The 24,685-nt window shown below is 29.9% G+C and overlaps 1 protein-coding gene across 3 annotated transcripts; it reads right to left on the bottom strand.

The window, feature by feature from the left end:
- Positions 1 to 20,483: 20,483 nt before the first annotated feature.
- LOC127091259 (cysteine-rich receptor-like protein kinase 44) lies at positions 20,484 to 24,110 on the bottom strand. 3 transcript variants are annotated; one of them, XM_051029843.1, is made up of 7 exons: positions 23,286 to 24,110; positions 23,090 to 23,239; positions 21,835 to 21,977; positions 21,523 to 21,733; positions 21,164 to 21,401; positions 20,876 to 21,026; positions 20,484 to 20,792 (listed from the first exon to the last, which is right to left on the bottom strand). In XM_051029843.1, the coding sequence occupies exons 1-7, from the start codon at positions 24,106 to 24,108 to the stop codon at positions 20,484 to 20,486; spliced, it is 2,025 nt and encodes a 674-aa protein (XP_050885800.1). In that variant the 5' UTR covers positions 24,109 to 24,110. The 3 variants fall into 3 exon arrangements, with proteins under 3 accessions (XP_050885800.1, XP_050885801.1, XP_050885803.1); XM_051029844.1 differs by having other exon boundaries at positions 23,090 to 23,227; XM_051029846.1 differs by having other exon boundaries at positions 23,090 to 23,212; positions 23,304 to 24,110.
- Between the last annotated feature and the right edge of the window lie 575 nt (positions 24,111 to 24,685).

The raw sequence follows: 24,685 nt of genomic DNA, 5'->3' as shown, positions 1-24,685 counted from the left end.
CATCTTTGAAATTATTAAATTTTGACAACTAACTCCTATTACTTTTCAAATCTATTACTTTTCAAATCTGTTACTTTTCAATTGTTGCTTTCACACAGATTGTTTGTATATAGTTATTTATTAGTGGCCACAGATTGTTTACATCTCAACCTTTTTATGTCCAGTCCACAATTTAACTCTTGGTTCATATCGATTCCGAAGCTAGTGACCACATTTGTGGCTCTCTCCATTGGTTCCATTTGTATCATGATATTAACCCTGTCAATATTAGGTTACCCAATGGAAACTTTTCCATAGCTAAACAATTAGGCACAATCTATTTCACATCCGAATTTTTCATTCAAAATGTTCTATTTGTCCCTCAATTCTCTTTGAACTTAATTTCAGTTTCTAAATTGTGTCATGATTTGAATTGCACTGTCAATGTTACAACAACACATTGTCTAATTCATGAACCCCAATGATTGAAGATGATTGGTTCTGTTGATTTCATTGAAGGGTTGTATCACTTAAATCTGTCAAATAAGAGGATGCATATTGCAGCTGCCACTTCTATTTCAAATGATATCATCATACCGGACCAAGCCTTATGGCATTTTAGGCTATGACACCTTTCTAATTCTAGAATGACTATGTTAAATTCTGATTTTACTTTCATTGTTGTAGACCATAAAGGCATATGTGATGTTTTCCATTTAGCAAAACATAGGAATTTACCTTACCAAAGAAGTTTCAATAAAGTTGTCAAACCATTTGAACTTATTCACTTTGACATATGGGGACCTATTGCTATTAAATCCACTCATGATTTTTCATATTTTCTTACTGTTGTTGATGATCATAGTAGATACACATGGCTTACCCTTATGAAATCAAAAGCTGAAGTAAGACAACACATCATGAATTTTATCCCATTGATACATACACAACATAACACACTTGTTAAAACTATAAGAACTGATCATGGACAAGTATTTTTAATGCCTCAATTTTACTCATCCAAAGGCATAGTCCATCAAACAAGTTGTGTCGAATCTCCACAACAAAATGGTAGGGTGGAGAGAAAACATCAACAAATATTAAACATAGGTAGAGCCTTACTGCTCCATTCAAATTTCCCCCAACCAATTTTTGTGTTATGTTGTATCCCATGATGTTTTTATCATGAACAGAGTGGCTAGACCCCTTCTCAATAACACATCACCTTACTTCCTAATGCATAAGACACTTCCTGATTTACACTCTTTTAAGGTGTTTGGCTCCCTAGTTTATGCATCCACATTAGACTCACACAGAACAAATTTAGATCCAAGAGGCAGAAAATGTATTTTCTTAGATTACAAGGTTGACATGAAAGGATGCATCCTATTTGACCTTAACAATAGAGAAACTTTTGTCTCTAGGAACACCAAACATCATGACAATGTTTTACCTCACAATCCCAATTCCAAACCACCAAACTGGACATACCATTCCCATATCAAACCATCATCCACATAAAATACAACATCACCTATTACCCATCCTACTGCCATTGAATGCCCTACAGCTCAAGACTCACCCACTACTAATACATTCTCCTCACCATATAATACTGCACCACTAAATTCACCTCAAACATATAAACCTGTCAGACAAAAGCGTCCACCCTCTTATTTAGCAGACTATGTGTGCAATGCTTCAAATGATTCAACTGAATCAACATATTCAGGCACTTTATCCTATCACTTCTTACCATTCATTTTCAAATTTATCTCCTGCTCATCATGTTTTTTCCACATATATTACACATAGTATTGAACCAAAATCCTTTAAAGAAGCTAGTCTGCATGATTGTTGGTTAACAACAATAAAATATGAACTTGAGGCACTAGAGAAAAATAGCACTTGGATTATTGTAGACATGCCCCCTCATGTCAAACCTGTAGGAAATAAATGGGTTTTCAAAGTTAAACATAGGGCTGATGGATCTATTGAAAGGCATAAGGCACGATTGGTAGCCAAAGGCTACAATCAAATTGAAGGCCTTGATTTTTTTGACACATTCAGCCCTATAGCAAAGCTCACCAGAGTCAGAATGTTACTTGCTTTAGCATCCATACACAGTTGGCACCTACATTAGTTGGATGTTAACAACGTATTCCTCTATGAAGATTTACAGGACGATGTTTATATGACAATTCCTGATGGAGTAACATGTGCCAAACCTAATCAAGTATGCAAGCTACTTAAAAGTCTCTATGGTCTTAAACAATCCAATGGATGAGATTATTAAGATCAAATTCAATATTAGTTTGGGAGACATCTATAATGCTCAGCTTGGGGGAGACTATTAAGATAATTAAATTCAAGCAATCCAATGGATGAGATTAATTGGCTTAATCATATGGTTGTAGTTTAAAGAAGATTAAAGATATTTCTCATGAAAGATATTTGAAGAAGATTAAAGAGGTATAGATTAATTAATAGTTTTTTTGGGATAATCCAATTTACCTCTGCCATTTTGGAAGAATTGAAAAAATGACTAAAAAACCTCAGATTCCTTTCTTGAAGGTTCAAGATTCATATATTTTCACTCTTCATTAGATTTCGTAAGTACAATCATTGACGTGGCACATACTAGTACACACTAATATTTTTTGTTTTCATTTAAATTTTTTATTGACGTGACTGTTACATAATATATTTATAGTTGTGAATATTCCATTTAAGTTTATTTTTATTATTTTAATCAAATGAAATGTTTAAACTTGAACATGCCACAACAATTGCAATCATGTGACAAAAAACCTCAGAAAAAAGCTATATTTTTTCTCAAGTGTATGAATATCTATTATTAAATTTTATATTATAAAAAAAATTGTATATAGTCACGTGATATTCACGTCACATATGTTTTTAATGATATGAACTTTTACGTGGAAAGAACACGTGTGACAACTTTGTTGCATCATAAAAATTATGTGCAACTTTGTTATATGAAAATCACATTGCAATAATTTGCCACGTGATATTCATGACACAATATTCTGCAAAGATTTTATCACTTTATCTGTTGTAATTCAATAGTAACAGTGATACAGAAAATATTATAGTGAATTACAACGTGATTTTCACGTGATAAAATTGTGAAGTGAAAATTAAGTTACAAAATATTTTTTTTAAAATAAAAAACTATAATTATCATTTTATGTTTTAATATATACTAAAATTAATAATAAAATTATTATGTTTTAAAAAACTATGTTTAAAAAATAATATTATATTTAAATATATTATAAAAAATAATATATTGTGAAAAATAATATATTTTAATAGTATATTATGAAAAATAATATTCTATTTTTAAAAAAAGATTATATAAACAGAAAAATATATTATGAAAAATAATATTCTGTTTTTAAAAAAATCTATTTAAATCTATTAATAAATTAATTTTGAATTAACTATATATCATGTGGCAAAGTTATGAAGTGAAAACCACGTCGCTGATTGCTATATATATTTGTAGATTTTCTGTCTCTCACGCAGCCCAGATTCAGTTTCGGCATGTGATTTTCACTTCACAACTTTCCCTCATAAATATTTTTTTTATTTTTGAACTTAACGTTGCGAAATGATTTCACTTCACAATTTAAATTTTGAAAATTTCAAATTTTTCCCATTTGCTAAACCTGTGCACGTCTGACTTTTTTTTTACTTTTCAAATTGCGACCTGATAACCACGTCACAATATTTTTTTTAATTTTTTTTCCAGCTTTTATCATGTGAAATTTGACTCTCAATTTTTTAATAATAAAAATATGTAGCAACGTGATTATCACGCCGCAATAAAGTTTCACATCACAATGAAGTTTTCTTGTAATGTTAGAATTTATGATTTTTTTATAGAATTCAATTATCCTTGTCCTCATCTACTGCAAATCCAAAAAGATAGTATTGGAAGTGCAAGTTTCTGAGGAGTTTGTTCACTTTATATATTCCTTTAATTTCTTCCGATTCTAATTTATTTTCAATTCTAATTTTTTTCCCACTCTAATTTTTTCCAAAAAGATAATGATTGAAAAATATTTCACTGAAATGATGAATTGTTTTTTTTTTTTATGAAAACGAGTTAAATATACAACATTTGATTCAACGTTTGACACTTAGTGTTACAATTGCGAAAAAGTGAAAGGAAATTTGAAGCAATTTAAAGTAGAATTTAGAAAAGAATTTAGGCATGAGTTTGGAAAAGCAATGAGCAATACAAAGATAGAGAAAGTCAAAAAGAAGGTCTCAAATGACATGAAGAAGATTAACACACTCATTTATCTTCTAGTAGGGTTGCATGTAATATGTTATGTCAACACTAATGTGACCCCAAAAATGACTTAATTTTTTTTTTATTATCGAAATTAGTGAAAGTTGTTTTAATTTTTTTAATTTGATGTATTTTGTAATATGTTGTGAGAATTGAAGCGAAGAAAAGTTTTTGCAATGTTCTATGTTACTGCTAAATAAAAAATGATATGTAAAAAATTAGTTTTCAATAGAAATAATGAATGGTTAAACATCCTTATCTCTATTGGGTTGACGGTTGACACTTTTACTTGATAGAATAATCCTCCTTGAACTATTAGAAGTGAGTTAGTTAAAAACATGTTAGACTTTCCTAACTATAGATTTTCCTACCTTTTTTTCTTCTTGTTCTTAGGTTTTGGTCATTGTCCCACTTCTTTGTATCCTTCTCTCCCTTTCTTTTCAATTCATGAGGCTTATATTAAAAGATAGTAATTGTTAAACATTATTAAATAGCAGTCAATTACTTTTTCGATGGAAAAAATGTGAGAGTTCATTTTTATTGTCTTGATCATATGATGATAAAACATGATTAATCAATGTTGTTTCAAATGCACTAATTTTGTAAAAGGTTCTTCGAAAATTCAATATAAAATCTAAAATAAACGAAATAGAATTATTTTAAAAGTATTAATAAGTAAGCATCTTATATGAGTGTGTTTTTGTCTTCAAGAAAATGTTTGTTTTGATTATATTTCTTCATATTTGATCTCTATTTTACTATCTAATATAACAAAATTATAGAACAAAATTTTAAAAAATAAAATAATCAATAGTAAAACAATTGATTATACAAAGTGAGAGGGGGAGAATATGAAAAATAATTCACCGCGGGCTTCAGACAAATAATTGGCTAGTAACACAAAGAAAATAGTTTGTGACATAAATTTTGAAGAAATCAAGTTTAATTTTTTTTCATGTTTGTTTTCTCAATTAAAATATCATGAATATGCATCATGATGTAAAAATTAGTATTGAAGAATCAGAAGATTCTTCAATCCAAAAAAAATTGTGTTTTTATACGAAATTAAAAATCTGAGAAATTGAGTTTTTCATGCATTAATCATTGCATCGACTAAAATATCATGCAAATATTTATTGTCTACTCGCAACTAGAAGTTTGTGAAGTTGTCTTCTCACACTAAGATCTCAATTTCTGAATTTTTCGGAACTTTTTTTATAAGTATCACATATATTATTAAAACTAATATTGAACATCTTGTATCATATGTTCATTAAAAATGGATTTGAAGATCCATTCTTTAGAACTCTAAAATGATTGATACTTGTGAGATCATAAATTCTAAATTAGATATTTGAAACACATAAAATATGAATATTAAGATATTTATTCGCGTTAAGCCAATAAGTTAGTATATGTTAATTATACCCTTAACTTATAAATTATTTTAGGTTAATAACCTAATATGTCTCATCTAAGTAAACTTTTGGATGTGTTGTTATTATTCAATTGCTCAAATATAGTACACTAAGATGAGTTTTGAAAGAATGTTGAGAAAATATATTTTATATGTTTGAAACTCAGTAGCCTGATTATCAATTGGAAAACTACCTTTTTTAATATTAGGCGGGAGAGAATAACAGCTGAAGTGTTAACCATAAGTTCAAATGAACAATTTAAAATGAAATATTATTATATCATTTTGATCCTCGAAGTTCAAAACAATTCATTTGCAAAGTTTATGAAAAAAGTTATCAGCGGCTAATACTCCACTCAGAGTGGATTCTCCTATTAGAAAATATAATATTACAAAGTAGTTATAACCACACTTGAAGTGTGGTAGGAAAGTCGGTTCCAATGTTAAAAGTTCTCTACTAAGAAAAGAAACTAAAGTTAAAAATGACCCAAGTGAGGATATGAAAACTCTAAGAATATTTTGACATAATTTATTTTTGAAAGAAATCATGCATGTATCCTAATAATGATTGATGAATGATGAGAAACTATTGTGTTAATGCTATGAACTATACTATGAATTATTGTTTCATTGGACGCATAATAACTGAGTTAAACTACGATGATGAATGAGGTAAACCTAGATTGATAACTAGGTGAATGGAGTTAGAAAGATGACTCAGATTTCGGTAAATAACTTAGGTTGTGATACTCGAATGTAAGAGGTGTCTCGGTGTGCATCCGTGAACGAGTAGTCACTAGAGGTGAATCGTCCCATCTACAAGAATGTCGAAGGCATGGATGAAGAATGATATCATAATTGCGATTCGACTAGCTTGTATGGAAACACGTTATGATATTGTGATTGTGATAGAATCACATGTAATTTATGATATCAACCTATGGAGATTGAGATATGATTATAAGGTGTTTGATGAGAATAATCTTGTGGTTATTAATGAACCAATAATGTATTCAGGAAAAACCCATATTCGTGTGTATCTCGAGTTCATGACTCATATAGAGTAGTAACCGGGAAGATGAATGATTATTTGATGGATATTGTGATTCGTATTAATAATTATGTGGGTTCTGATTAGCCAGGGAGAGAAGTATTCCATGCAATGGGAAAGTATGTGAATCTTGACCAAAATCTGTGGATTCGGATCGGCCGAGGAGGCAATGCTTGTTGTGCGGACAATCGTGAGCCGTGTCCATAGTTTGTGGATTCAGATCGCCGTGGAGAAATTGTCAGAGGAAACAGAGACATGTGACCCGTATTCATACTTCTATACGTAGGATCGGCTGGGAAAAGATACTTTGTTATGCTTTCCCGAATAGCAATTCATTGAGTTATGTGAACTCATGATGTGTTTTTCATACGAAGCGTAAAATCCCTTAGATGCTTAAGTCTTGGTTCTATTATGTAAGCTTACACAAGTAGGACGGAGTTGAATGACTTAAGTTAAAAATTGATAAGAAATACATTTAGAGTAGAGTGAACCCATAAAATAAGGAAACTCGCAAAGATTATTAATTCACCCCACTATTATTGTTGTTGTTTCAAGTAGTTTTGTGCAAAGTAAAGGCAAGGATAAACTTGTTGATGATGTTTTGGTTATCAGACTTTCTGGATTTGTGATCTTCCCATGTGGATCATGTGGACTCTATTATAGATCCTAGTTTTGTTTAGGGACATTTGTATCTCATGCGTCATTTATGTATATTATTTCTTTTGGAGATGTATGTGATGATGCCGATAGAATATTATGTGTATCAGTACCGATTACACTATGTATAATATATTTTTTTTAGATGTATATTACATGTGAATGTTACATGTAGATTCCTTTCCCTATATATGTAGATGTAGATTTCTATTTTCATTTAATTTTATTATTAAATTTTGATTAATTCCACTTCAAGACATTTGATATGGATATAACACCTCTAAATTCAAACTTCGATATGTCATATGTTTTAATAAAAAAAGAATATTACGATAATCGCAAGTGAAATTTTTAAAAACTCAATCCACTTTTATAAAAAAGTGTCGAATATTGAATGCAATATATATCAAAATCAAATAATAGTGATTAAACATACTTATAAGACCATGAACCAAGACATACAGAAAAAGAAAATTATATCTTCTTCGGCTTCAAATCATCCATAAATGATAATTAGATAGAAAGTTAGAAATCTATAAACTTAGACAAATAAAAATTGTATTAATATAAAGAGAAAAAAGAATATGCACTGACAGTATAAAATATTTTTACACTGTCAACCAATGACATTCATGTATCCCTTCACATCACACTTTTATTTTTAAAATACTCTTATGATTTGGTAATATAAAATATTTTGATTGGATGTCAGTGTAATATTTCTTTACACTAACAGTGCACTACCTTTAACCTCTAATATAAAAAGACAATTTAAATATTTATAATATAATAATTTGAGTCTCTATTCGGTTACAAAAACCAATGTCAATGAATATAGGTTTTAAATATTTATAATATAATAATTTGAATCTCTATTCTGCCACAAAAATTAATATCAAGGAATATAGGTTAAGAGAAACTAAAATAACCATTATACAAAATTGAAGAGCACCACCAAAAAGATTTGTATGTAGAGCACGATGATTAAGCAATAACACATATTATGTATATAGTGGTTATTGAAAAAACAATAACAAATAATGACTAATCAAATTAATTAAATTTTGTATTAGCACAATAAATGAGTGAATCATAATAATGAAAGAATATGAGTTACAGAATATGAACAAAATTTAGTTTAAGGGTTAAGAATATGATTTACACAGTATTTTTATTTATTGTGTCAAAATCTTGTAGTAATAATCTAATAAAATATAACCAAAAAATAATAATGTAATAGTTTGACTTATGTGTTTATCCTCTATAAATTATAAAATTTAAATATTTTTAAGAAATACATTTGTACTATAATAAATTATGAATAAACTTTTTAATAGAAATAATAAGTTATAAAATTAAATTTATTATATTTTAAAAATATTCAACTAGATAATGAAAATTAATGAAATTTTACATTAACAGTTTAATAAACCCAAAAATTATAATTATAAATTTTAATAAAATCTTGTACTAATAATCTAATAAGTTGTAATAAAAAATAATTCAATAGATTGGTGTATGTGGTTTTTCTCTATAAATTATAAAATTGAAAATGTTTTAACAAATGCATTTGTACTAAATTATTTTTCCTTTCTTTTTCATTCAAATAAATGATTTCACATATATTTTTAGGTTTTTCTTAGTGATTTTGTGGTCTTAATGCGACGTTGTGTTAGTCGTCGTCTTATTGTGACGTTATTTTGTTTTTCCGTCTTTGTGCAATTTTGTTCAATTCAGATTGACATATTAGTTTCAACTCGGTGCATATTCAATCAATGACTTTGACATCCTCAACGCTGCATATTTGGAGATATGATATTTGTTGGCAGATTCATCTTTTTTTTAATTAATAGCGATTTTGAATTTATATTACGAGATATATTCTATCCATTTAAATGAATGTCCTTTTAAGTCAAAAAAGAAAAAACTTTACATTAAAGTATTAAAAGAAATACTAAACTATAAATCTATATTTATTAAATTTTAAGAAGTTCTTATAACTCATTTATTATATAACATTTATGAAGTTAATAGTCTAGTAATCATTTTGTTATGTAAATTCCATGAAGTAAAGGTATTATAGTCTAGTAATATTTTAATTATGTAACTTCTATGAAGTAAAGGTGTTGAAGAGTTTTTGAATCGGAAGTAAAGTAGAAAATAATGAGAAGTATTAAAGAATTACTACTCAATAACTAAAATTAGAAAAAATAGTTAATTAAAAAAATAAAAAATATATTTTTATGTATTAAAAAGCTCTTGTTTAATTGCGAGACTAATATATATATATATATATATATATATATATATATATATATATATATATATATATATATATAATATATATATATATATATATATATATATATATAAAAATATAAGAAAATTATATTTTTGATCTAATTTAAAAAAGTTAATGGAAATTTGTTTTTTGATAATTATATTATTATATTTAAGCATGAAAATTTGTAAAATAGATGTATAGAAAAGAGAAAAAATAGAATTATGGTTACGGTTAGAGTTGTTATCAAGATGACACATCAGTACAAAGTAAGGATTACAATCACGATAATCTTGAATTTATATTAAGTAAATTTATTAATTTTGTAACCGAAAATTTAAAAGAAAAACAGAAACATATCTCTTATTTATAATAGAACAAAAAAGTGAAGTATTATTAGTAAAATATAACATAAATTTATAACTGAATGATAAATATATTATTGCCAAAACTAATTGATAGATAAATGTTAATATAAATTAAATAATTTCTACGATAGTTTAATTTATAATAATATTAATAATAATAATAATAATAAAATGTAATAGATTTGTAAATATCTATTTGTAGTTAAGATGAGAAAATATAAATGTATTTACAATATTATAATATTTATGTGTAGAGTTAAATGCAGTTTTAAATCCTCCATTTTTTTTAGTCTCTTTGAAAAAAAAGCCAGCTTTTTAGTCTCCTATTTAATATTTTTTGGAATTCTTTTGATTTTTTAAAATTTGTTTTCTTACCATTCTATTTCATCACGTTACATTGACATGTTATTGTATATATCACGTCATGTCATAAAATATGTGTTATGTCATATTTTTAAAATAAAAAACTAGTTTAAAATATTATTTAATATAATTAAAGTTAATAAATTAAATAATATTAATTAATTAATCAATCATTGGTGTCACATGTCAAACAATGAATGACAAACTAAACAAAATGAAAATTTTACATTTGATGAGAATTAAATTCACGCACTATCCACCAAAACACCAATTCTAAAAGATCTACAGTTGTAAGGGGTGGCAAAACGATTTTAAAAATGATAAATAATAGTTAAATTGTAAATAAAAGATTATGAGTAAAAAGTGAAATATTATGAGTAAAGTATAACATAAATTTATAATTGAAAAATAGAAATTAATGTAAATTTATGATAAGAATTTAGTTAATGAATACAGTAGTTAAAATATATAATTACAATGGTGAAATGTAATTATTTAGAGTAAGAACTTATATATTCGTAAAGTGATAAATATGTATTAAAAAATAATTTTAAAAATTAAATAGTATTTACATGAAACTTTATGTGACAGAATAAATTGATTTTTTGTTACTTAAACATTTTTTAGAGTTTTTATTGCAGAATTGATAAATACATATATTAAATTGTAAATACAAAATATATTATATTATAATTAAAAGTGTGTTATTATTTGTAAAGAATATCATTAGTTTATAATAAATAAAAAAATAAATATTAATGCAATTTATTGTATGTAACTAAACAATGAATTGATAAGTTAAATATTATAATTATAATTGTGAAATATAAGGGGTTTTTTTAATTTCTATACTTATGTAAAATAAAGTTGAAAATTTATATTTGACGAAATAAACATCAAATTTTATATAAATTATTTTTTCAATTTTTTTCATAGAATTGATAAATATATGTTAAATTGTAATTAAAACATTTTATTCAATTTAAAATATCTATAATACAATTAAAATTAACATATTATTAGTAAAGACAAATAATACTTTATGGGTCATATTAGCCGGTGTCCCACGACGGGTTAAGAATTATAAATAAAAGAATATTATAGGTTCGGTATATTGAATAAACACGATATTCTTTAAAAAAATTAATTAATTCCGTTCTCTCTCTACTTCTCTCTCTCTCTATCTCTCTCTCTCTCTCTCTCTCTCTCTCTCTTCCTCGATCTCTCTCTCTCTCTCTCTCTCTCTCTCTATCTCTCGCTCTCTCTCTCTCTCTCTCTCTCTCTCTCTCCTCTCTCTCTCTCTCTCTCTCGCTCTCTCTCTTCTCTCTCTCTCTAGCTCGCCTCTCTCGTCTCGCTCTCTCTCTTCTCTCTCTCTCTCCGCTCTCTCTCTCTCTTCTATCTCTATCTATATAGATATATATATATATATATTATATATATATATATTATATATATATATTATATATATTTATTATATATAATATATATATTAATATTATATATAGGAAAACATATATTTTGTTTTTTTTAAAACCGTTCAACTTACTTTTTAATGAATTTCTTAACTAATGCCCCTTATTAGCATTTCCCACACTTTATAATTGAAAAAATATATATTATGTTGTTCTTATTCGATTAGCTCATAGTGTAGTGATTGAGAATGTTTAGTACTTGGGGTCTGTATTGTGAAGATCTACTTGGGGTCTGTGTAGTGATTGAGAATGTTTAGTTGTTTAGTTGTTGGGGTCTGTATTAGCTATTATCAATTGGAATAAAATTTGGTGCCTTGCCTTTGTACACACACAAAAAATCAATATTAAAAGATAAACATTAATATAAATTTTCCGATAAAATTACAGAATAAATGTAATGGATTCTTAAATTTCTGTCTCAAAACAAATTATAATATATTATAATATGTAAAAAAACAATTATGAAAAAATCCAATTATATTTTATTTTTGTTAGAACATTAAATTAAAGAATGAAAATATCTAAAATTTTAAAAATCATAATCAAACCAAATAACAAAAAATAAATAAATTATTCCGATGTAATGGCCAATTTTTTTTATTGTTGTCGTCATTCATATATCCGGAATTCATTATTACGTGCATTTTGATTATTCTATGTAGTTTTTCCATTATCATATCATTCTTTTCTTCATTTGTCTCACTTGTAGTGTTTGTATTTAGGTTATAAATAATGGCGCGTTCGCATAAAATCCTTCGCGATTTCGTTGATATAAATGTTGCGATACTGATTACGATCGTCATAACTTGAATTAACCACGATTTTTTCATCATCTAAATCGTGAATAACAGTATCAACTATAACATCCTTCTAAATCCCAGGTATAATTAACGGAATTAATTAAACAATCGTCAACACAAGAGTGTCATGTTTCACAAACTATAAGATATTCTGTCCCGTAACACGGGTTACAACAAACATATTAACCTGTCATCGCATGCTTAATTATAAATGACATAATTGAAAGATAACTTACAACAAACATGTATAATCATTCACATCAACAACATGTTAATCTACTCACACTCATCACATCATCATCATATACAAAAATATTATATAATCCATAATTCGTCATCCAACATCATCATCATCAACAACAATCAATCAACAAGAATGCAATGTTAATGCAATGCACTGACTCAATATGCATGTGGCACCAAGTTATGAATACTTAGGTTCATTTCGCTCCATGTTCCATCTTCATGGGATACAGGATCCCCACCATAGGATCCGGTTCACTCTCGAACTAGAGCACAACAAAATCGCTATCCCACCATAGGTATCTCTTCACTAATTCCCCACCATAGGAATTAGATACTCGCACCCGATCCCCACCATAGGATCGAGGTCACAATATAATTTGAACCGAAGTTCCAACAACATGGATGCATGATTCACAATATGCAATAACAACAACATCAAAACACATACACATTGGTCTCCTATTGACCGTGCATGCCAATATCAATAAACATCATCAATATAATTTCATCATCTTCATACCATGATCATAAAACATCAACATAATATTATCATCATCATACAACTTATATTTCAACAATATGAAAACACACTAATCAAATACACAAACCATCACATTGAATCGACATGAGAGACACATAAATAATATTCAAACACTTAATATATCACTACCAAGTTATAGCCCGGAGCGTTAGTTTTCCAATGATTTAAGCGGCACTTCATTTGGATACACATATCAAAACTTATGATCTAAATCGTCAGACAGTGTAAACATAGCATTTTAGGCAATTTTAGGTTGCATGTGTCGACACATGACCTCTTCAGGACGATACATGACCTTGATAGGTCGACCTATGTTGTTGTTTTTGGCTAAAAACACGGTTTTTCAACTTTTAAACATCAACCACACATACCAAAAATTATTACACGAATTTATATCATTAAAATCCAATTTCTTATCACTTTATCATCCAAATCTCATATATTTCTCCATATAATCATGAATCAACAATCCTACTTAACTATAACATCCATTTCATCATTTTCAATCATTGGTTCATATCTTTTTCAATATAATACTTGACATACATCAACAACAAATCACACAGCAGTAGCATCGCCAATTATTATCAAATTTCATAATACAACATATATGTCTAACATTTACAATAAGGTTTTCACCAATATCAATCTCATTCACAAAGATTCATCATCAATCAAAATACTAAAACCCTAAATCTACCTTTCCCTCATGTCCACCATAATTGAGAACCATTACCCACCCTTACCTTGTTATTCCTAGCAATGATCTCTTCAACCTCTAGCAATGATCTTTTCATCCTCTAGCAATAATGCTCTTCCTATGCTTCTCCTTCCTTGCCATAGCCTCTTTCTCTGCTTTCTCCTTACAACTTCACGTAGAATGCAAAATCGTCCCTTTTCTCCCAATTTTCCTTTTTCTAATAACAACTATCCCTCAAAATATGATTTTTCACTTCTACCCATAACTTACTCTCACAAAAGGTCTCATTATCCTTATTTCCTCTACACCTTATATTTCTATTTTATTTTAATTAAATAATAGTATAAAACTATTATTAATATCATATTTTCTATAACCTATCAATTCTCGCACATTATCAATTAATTTATTCTCCTATAATATTTATATTCACTCCCAACTTAAAGACACATAACCCACCAACATATAACAATCGAAAACATCGTGAAAATGCATATTCGACAAATAAAACATCAAAACATCTACTAGAAATAATCGGGGTGTTACAACTCCCCCCCACTTACAGAATTTTTGTCCCCGAAAATTACCTGAGGAAAACAGAGTCGGATACGACTCACTCATCTGCTCCCCTTTCTCCCAAGTCAAACTCCCACCAAGTGGTCCTCCCCACACTACCTTCACCAAGGCAATCTCTTTACCCCACAACTGCTTCACTCCCCGATCCTCTATCTGTATGGGTGATGCTTCCACAGTCAGGTTATCTTTCACATGAACATCATCCACCTGGATCACATGAAACGGATTTGGAATGGATCTCCTCAACTGAGACACATGAAACACATCATGAAGATTAGTAAGCGGCGACAACAAAGTAATCCAATAGGCCACTTCTCATATCCTCTGTAAAATCTGATACAGACTAACAAAATATGGTGAGCTTTCTAGACTTCAAAGCTCAACAAACACCAGTTACCGAAGTAACTCTAAAAAATACATGATCTTCCTCTTGGAACTCAAGTGCTTTCCTCCTCTTATCATGGTAACTTTTATGATGACTCTGAGATGCTTTCATCTTCTCTTGGATCATCTTGATCTTTTCAGTCACCTGCTGCACAATCTCAGGTCCGAGCATATCACTCTCGCCCGACTCATATCAACACAATGGAGTTCTACACCTCCTACCATAAAATGCCTCATACGGTGTCATTCCAATACTAGCTCGGAAACTATTATTGTAGGTAAACTCAATCAATGGAAAGTGGCTATCCCAAGCACCATCTTGTTCTAACACACAAGCCCTCAGCAAATCCTCCAAAGACTGGATAGTCCACTCTGTCGGACCGTCCGTCTGCGGATGATGGGCCAAACTCAACCTCAACTTAGTACCCAAAGCTTTATTCAAACACTCCTAAAACCTTGAAGTAAACCTTATATCTCTATCCAACACAATACTCGAAGGAATACCATGCAACCTTAAAATCTCATCAATATACATCACGGCTAACTTCTGCAAGGAATGATTGATTTTCATCCGTAAGAAATAGTCGATTTAGTCAATCTATCCACTATCACCCAAATTGAATCATCGCCCTTCAAAGTATTAGGAAAACCTGACACAAAATCCATAGAGATGCTATTCCATTTCCATTCTAGAATATTCAGAGGCTGCATCAGACCCAAAGGCTTTTGATGTTCAATCTTTGACTTTTGGCAAGTCAAACAAGCATATACAAAACTCTGCAACATCTGTCTTCATACCTGGCCACCAAAACAACTTCTTCAAATACTGACACATTTTCGTAGCATCGAGATGAATAATGAAACCACTTTGATGTCCTTCTTCAAGAATACTCTTTTTAAGTTCTGGAACATCTGGAATACACACTCTATCTCTGAACCTCATCACACCACAGGTAGATCACCACTTGCAACTTCATTGTCAACTTGCAAAGATGCAAACATTGCAAACATCTGAGCGTCGTCTTCTAAGAGTTCTTCTACTTGCTTAGCAGAAATAAACATAAACTTTCCACTATCAACAAACTCCGGGAACCTCACAGTCTTACTATAACAGTTGATATGAACGTAGTTAAACTCCAACCATTTCATTCCAAGAATAACATCAATTTGGTGCAAGGGTAGACACACAAAATCTATTGCAAAGCTCTTACCATAAATGGTCAAAGGATAACTCAAACAAACTAACACAGTAGTTACAAAACCATTGGCAAGGGTATCTAGAGCCATACTCTCATTCATAGAAGACAATTTCAAACCCAATCTTGTATCACACTCAAGCAAAATAAATGAATGAGTAGCACCAGTATCAATAATAGCAATCAAATCCACATTGTTAATAAAACAAGTACCTCAAATAAAGTTATCCTTGTTGGGAATTTAGCAGCAGTAGTCTTCTTCGGATTCTGACATTGCATATTGATATGACTCTTTTCACCACTGTTGAAACAAGTTAGGACATCATTCTTGCACTCCGAAACTCGGTGACCTGTCTTTCCACACCTGTAACATCTCAGAACATTGTCCACACAATCATTAGCATGGTGGCCCTGCTTGCCACACTTGAAGCACTTCATAGTAGTGGGAACACCTCCCTCACTTATCTTCTTCCCATATGAAAACCTCTATTTACCCTTGTTAGTTGAAGTCACATATGGCTTCCCACGACTCTGGTTTATTCCTTTCTTATCACTAAGACTCTTGTAATGAGCAGTCCTAGCCCCATAGTCTTCATCAAAGATCCTACACTTGTTCACCCGAGTAAGAAACCTACGAATCTCTTGACAACCAATGCCCTCTTTGAGCTCGGGACACATCCCGCTCTCAAACTTGATACACTTGGATTCTTCAGCAACTGCATTATTATAGTGAGGACAGAACTTTACCAACTCTTCAAATTTGATAGCATACTCAGCTACTGTCAAATTCCATTATTTCAGCTGCAAAAATTCTATCTCTTTCTTGTAACGCACATCTGCAGGAAAATACTTTTCCAGAAATGCAATCCTAAATGTTGCCCAAGTAATCTCAACGCCAACAACTTCCAACCTTTGACGGGAGTTATCCCACCAATCTCCAGCTTCCTCAAACAACATATGAGTGCCAAACTGCACCTTCTGAACTTCAGTACAAGCCATCACACGAAAGATATTTTCAATCTCTCTTAGCCATGCTTGTGCTCCTTCCGGATCACACCTTCCCTTGAAAGTCGATGGATTGTTCCCCTGAAACTTTCCCAACCCGCTAAAATCATCAACCTGCAGATTTTGTTGAGCCTGAAGTTCCTGAGCCATAGCTTCCAAGGCTTCAACAACCGCTCTATCATTTCTACCTCCAGCCATAACTCTGCACAAACGCAACCAAACATTAGAAGAAATAAATCATCAATAGTGTTTACATACTAATCAACCAATAGGGGATAGACATTGTATAAAAACCTGGCCGGACGGGCCGACTTGCTATGATACCACTAATATAACACTCTTCTAAACCCCACATATAATTAACAGAATTAATTAAATAATCACCAACACAAGGGTGACACACTTCACAAAACATAAGTTATCATGCCCCGTAACACAAGTTACAACAAACATATTAACCTGTCATCGCATGCTCACCTTCATCTAGGTATCTTCACAACAAAATTCAACATCAACATTCAAAGAAGGTAGAATAGCATATGACATTTAGTCCTAAACTTCAATTTTAATAACATCATAAAGAGTCGTAAACAGTTCAACTCAACAAATTAAAATATTCAACATAATAAGATTCATCATAAAACATTATAACTTAATCTAAACATTCCACCCCAACCCGATGTTACATGATTAGAGTAGAATTCCACTACATAACGACAACTAATGGAAGTCACTACAAAGTTGCCTTCCACTTACTTCAATATAGTTTACTCCTGAGTATCTGCATGATGCCCATGTAGAGGCAACATTCAAACAAAAAGGGTGAGTAATAATAATCAATTATAAATGACATAAGTGAAAGATAGCTTACAACAAACATGTATAACCATTCACAACAATAACATGTTACTCTACTCACACCCATCACATCATCATCATGTACAAGGAGTATATATATATATATATATAATATATATATTATATATATATATATATATATATATATATATATATATATATATATATATAATATATATATATTATATATATATATATTATATATATATCTATATATATATATATATAATCCATAATTCATCATCCAACATTATCATCATCGACAACAACCAATCAACAAGAATGAAATGTTAATGCAATGCACTAACTCAATATGCATGTGGTACAAAGTTATGAACATTTGGGTTCATTTCGCTCTATGTTCCATCATCATCGGATACAAGATCCCCACCATATGATCTGATTCACTCTTGAACCGGAGCACAACAAAATCGCTACCCCACCGTAGGTAGCGCTTCACTAATTACCCACCATAGGAATTAGCTACTTGCATCTGATCCCCACCATAGGATCAAGGTCACAACATAATTAGAACCGAAGTTCCGACAACATGGATGCACGATTCATAATATGCAATAACAACATCATCAAAACACATACACATTGGTCCCCTATTGACCGTGCATTCCAACATCAACAACCATCACTAAAATAATTGCATCATCGTTATATCATAATCATAAAACATCAACATAATATTATCATCAGCATACAACTTATATTTCAACAATACGACAACATACCAATCAAATACACAAACCATCACAGTGAATCGAAACAGTAGGAACATAAATAATATTCAAACACATAATCTATCACTAACAGGTTATAGCCATGAGCGTTAGCTTTCCAACACTTTAAACGACACTTCATTTGGATACACGGAGCAAAAGTTATTATCGAAATCGTCGGACAGTGTAAAAATAGCATTTTTTGCCATTTTTGAGTGCATGTGTCGACACATGACCTTGATATGTCGACCTATGCTGCTGTTTTTGGCTAAAAACTCAGTTTTCAACTTTTAAACATCAACACACATACCATAAGCTTATTACACAAATTTATATAATTAAGATCCAATTTCTTATCACTTTATCATCCCAATCTCATATATTTCTTCATATAATCATGGATCAACAACCGTACTTAACTATAACATAAATTTTATCATTTTCAATCACTGGTTCATATCTTTTTCAACCTAATATATGACATATATCAACAAGAAATCACACACAGCAGTAGCATCGACAATTATCATCAAATTTTCACAATACAACATATATTTCTAACATTAGCAATAAAATTTTCACCAATATCAATCTCATTCACAAAGATTCATCATCAATCAAAATACTAAAACCCTAAATCTACCCTTCTCCCATGTCAACCATAATTGAGAACCATTACCCATCCTTACCTTGTTATTCCTAGCAATTATCTCTTCAACCTCTAGCAATGATGCTCTTCCTATGCTTCTCCTTCCTTGCCCTAGCCTCTTTCTCTGCTTTCTCCTCATAACTTCACGTAGATGCAAAATAGTCCCTCTTGTCCTTATTTCCTCTACACCTTATATTTCTATTTTATTTTAATTAAATAATAATATAAAACTATTATTAATATCATATTTCTCCTGACCTATCAATTCTCGAACATTAGTCAATTAATTTATTTTCCTCTAATATTTCTCTTCACTCCCAACTTAAAGACATATAACCCACCAACATACAACAATCGAAAACATCATAAAAAGGCATATTCAACAAATAAAATATCAAAACATCTATTAAAAAGAATTGAGGTGTTACATCAACACCTTTCGATACCGTTTTTCCTGTTGATTTTCGCGGTAACGGATCGTTTAAATCCTTGTTCATTATATTATTTGAGCAACTTCCCACAATAAGTAGCATTAGAAGCTCCACTTCCCGCATTTATAGGGATTAAGTTGATTGTTTCAACACATTATCACCCTCTTTTCCTAATCCTATAATAACTCTAAGGCTAGATAGCCACGGAATAGGCCTAACCAAACCTACATAAGATAATTTTTGAATCAACACTCCAAAATATTTACAAGCAAAGTCTTATATACTTGATTTACTTAAACAAGACAATCACACACACACTCATATATATATATATATATATATATATATATATATATATATAAACAAGAATTTATTGGTGGAAATCTATATATTTTTTATATAACTGATTAGTACTATGACTATCAATGACATCGTGAAATGATTAAAATTCCATCTAGCGAGGATATAACTCTGTATTTGAGACTTCATTGATTGATTCTTGAGCTAAATTATGGCCCCATGATATAATGTCTTGAGAGTTTCGACTATCCATATAAAATGCAGGTTCTGATGGCACTGGGAGAGTAATAGAATGACTATTAAGCATTACTATGACAGAAGCCATCGTTGGCCTGTTAGATATATTCTCTTGAACACATAGTAATCCAATATGGATACATCTCACTATTTCATTTTGTGAATCATTGTTTAATGTGGGATCAATGACATTTGTTGCAGTCCCATCCTTCCAATTTCTCCAAGCCTACATAAATTTGTTCAAAATATTGTAATTCCATACTTATAACTCCATATATAAGATATGAAGAGATGAAAAGTACAACTTACAAAGCTCGAGAGATACTCTGTATACTCCCCATCACGAATGCCATGATTTTTTATACCACTTACAATTTCAAGAAGTAATATACCAAAACTGAAGACATCTGACTTCATTGAAAAGTGTCCATGCATTGCATACTCAGGGGCCATGTATCCACTACAAAATAATTTAGGTATGTAACGTCAATTAAGCTAATTTTTCACTATCATGTATATTCTGTTTTTTTCCAATTTAGATTTCTAAGCTTCGTGATTTAATATCAATAACGAACGATACATATTTTGAATACTTACTAGGTTCCCACAATTCTTCTCGTGTTTGCTTGAGTTTGGTCTACACCAAATAGTCTTGCCATGCCAAAATCAGCTATTTTTGGATTCATCTCTTCATCTAAGAGAACATTACTTGCTTTGAGATCACGGTGAATAATACGCAGTCGAGAATCTTCATGAAGATAAAGAATGCCTCGAGCAATGCCTAAAATGATTTTGTAGCGCATTTCCCAATATAATTGTGCTTTCTTAGTTTGATCTGCAAATAATATACCCAACCATTTTAAATAGTGTAATATTGTAACTAATAAGTTTAGTATTTAACAACAACTAAAGTAACATATATATTATATAGAGTGCCGATATATATTAAAACCTACCAAAAATGAAATAATCAAGACTTTTGTTATGAACAAACTCATATACAAGTATTCTTTCTCTCCCTTGTAGACAGAAGCCAAGTAATCTAACCAAATTTCGGTGCTGAAGTTTAGCCACTAAAAATACCTCATTCTTAAACTCTGAATCCCCTTGTCCAGAATCCCCCGACAATCTCTTGACAGCAATCTCTTGTCCATTAGAAAGTCTACCCTGAAAATATATAGTGTTTAGGAGTGATGAGTTTTTAAAAATAAATATTATAGTGTATCATATTTTAATTAATAAACTTGTGTTTTGTAATGTTAGTTTACTTTGTAAACAATCCCGAATCCTCCTTCTCCAAGTTTATTAGAATCAAAGAAGTCATTTGTAGCATTACATATAGTGTTGAAGTTGAGTTGCAATGGCTCTAAAACTTCAATTTTGCCGTCCTGATCTTCTTCTTCTTGAATGTCTACAATGAAATGGGGAACAAGAAAATATCACATGTGATAAGAAGCTAATAAATTTTAACAAGAATATTTTACAACGAAAGAATTTTTTTCTACCATTTCTTGAATTTTATCTGACATCCCTCAATCTTTTGCAATATAAAAAATATTTTCCTCATTTTTTTATTAATATATTATTGAAAATTTTCCTCTCACACAAAAAATACGATAGATCAATCAAAAAATTTGATAGGTAACTTTATTGGCATTTTTAAAATATCCGATGCGTTTTATCGCATTTTTGAAATAATCGATATGAAATATAGGTGCACCAAATTTTTGGAAAAATTCTGAGCAATTTTTTTAATAATTATTTTTAAAAAACTAAGTTAATATTACCTGATTTTTTGATAAATCCAATATATTTTATAGTTTTTCTAGATATTTAAAAAAAGGTATAAAATCATAATTTTAATTTTAAAAAACTATAATTTTATATCGAATATTTGAAAAATCCAATATAAAAAAATGATTTCTGTCAATTTTTTCAAATATTTGTTATAAAATTATATATTTTGAAAACAAATTATACTTTAATATGGTCTTTTTATTTTCAGTATAATCTTAGGTTTTATAATGATATTTTTAAAAGGATATAAAACACAAATTTATATCAATTTTTAATATAAATAAAAATATCGATATTAAATCTGATATTAATTTTCAAAATATTGATTTAAAAATATTATAATAAAAGGCGTGAGAGGATAAATCCTCTTACAACAAAGCAATCACAAACATTCTCTATTCTATTTTCTCTAACCTTTCCTCCATTAACCAAATCTTCCCTTTTTCTATTGTGAATTGTGATTAATAGTACTGAATAATAAAGTATGTTTTTTCTATTGTGATTAATAATATACTGAATAATAAAGTATGCTTTTGAATTACCAAAACTGGATTTATTTACATTATCTATGTGGAATTGAAAAAACCCCAAGTCTCGCTCATATCCAAAGTCTAAGATATGACTTAGTTTAATTTTAATTTTAATTTTTCTCCTTAATTCCTTTATTTCTTGTGTTTCAAGTAATAGAAGTATTTCAAATATATATCAATGTTTCAAGTAACTTACCTTCAAACTTTTTCTTTGACTTCCTTATTTTTAAACAGATGCAGAAAAAGATGAAGACCAAAACAACGACACCAATTGGTATTGCTACACCAATGCCAACAATGGTACTCCTTTTGCTTTTACCTGCACAAACCAAATCTCTCAGTAACACTGTGAGACATTATATATACATTAATAAGTTCATAATTCATGTAACAAGGTTTAGTGTTACTACCGGTGGTGTTAGTCGGAGGAGACCGCGGCGGTGATGCTCGAGTTTCATAAAAAAGATAAGATGTTTCAAATCTCATGTTACAACTAGGCCTAACAACCCTTCCACCAATCTTACCTTTACAACAATCTGGAATTTGTTGAAGATTCTCAACCAAACATGAATTGCAATCCTTTTCAGACAAATCAGGTGCACACTGAACCAAACCGTATATAATCTCGACAGAAGGACCGGGTAAACTTCCAGCAGCGTATTTAATCCTAGAATCACCTTTCACAGCTTTACTTGTTAGATTATTCAACAAACTCATAACAACTTCATTAGACAAATTAACATCAACGGAATCATCCAAGTTATTTGAAGAAAAATTAGGAACATCCTCCATGATACCAAATATTAACTGGTCGGAGTAACGCAACATACATCTTTCGTCTTTGGACCAAAAAATTGCTTCTCTTTGGTTTGGACAACTACGTGTGAGATTTTCTCTTGAACCACTGAGGCAACTACGACAATCATTCGGCAAAAGATCGCCTCGACAGAGTCCAGTTGAATAGACTCTGTCGCTGCTTTCGCCGAATGAAAAATTATAGAAACCGTAGTTGATATCTGTGTTGGAAGTGAGAGTAGTTAAGAGTGTGTTGAGGTTTTTGTGATAGGTGCTATTGGTTGTGTAGTTAGCTCTGTTGTTGCTTTGATCACAAAAGTAGTGGTATGAGTTAATTTGGTCGTATACAGCTTTGGTTTGATATGTGAAAATTATGAATAGGAGAATTTGGAGAGAGCAAAGTAAGGAAGGAATAGACATATTGGTTGGGTTCTATTGGAACAAAGAATTGAAGTTTTGTTGTTGTTATGATGAATGAGGTTCTATGTGGTGGTAGGTATATAAAGGAATGGCTGATAAATGAAATAAAGGAATTCATTCATATTGGAAATTATTAAATTTTGAAGTAATCGTTTTACTTTTCAATAGTTGCATTCACATCTAATATTCGTTGTTTTTAAAATCTAATGTGTAACACTATTTATTACAAAGAGAAATAAATTAAATGAGATGATTAATAATTAAAAGTATTGAATGATAAAGGATAATGTGAAGATGTCATTCATGCAAATCCTGCATACCAAGGAGTAGAAGAATATATGATATACCTAATTGCTTGCATTACAAGTAACCTCATACTACATTTATAATTGTTTCCACTTATTTAAGAAGAGTAGTAGCTAGAGTCCATATGGATAGGCTAATCCTAGCTAAAGCTGCGTCTTTTCTTCTCGTAATATAAGTAAACACACAACAATGTAAATGCTTATTATGACAGGATTCATCTTTTAAATAGTGTGCATCTCTAAACTAATGCAAGAATCCATGGTTTACAATA

The sequence above is a fragment of the Lathyrus oleraceus genome, chromosome 6 (genome assembly GCF_024323335.1).
Source record: "Lathyrus oleraceus cultivar Zhongwan6 chromosome 6, CAAS_Psat_ZW6_1.0, whole genome shotgun sequence".
Taxonomy (NCBI): domain Eukaryota; kingdom Viridiplantae; phylum Streptophyta; class Magnoliopsida; order Fabales; family Fabaceae; genus Lathyrus; species Lathyrus oleraceus.
The sequence above is the reverse complement of the archived record's forward strand: the minus strand, read 5'-3'. Positions and strand labels throughout refer to the sequence as shown.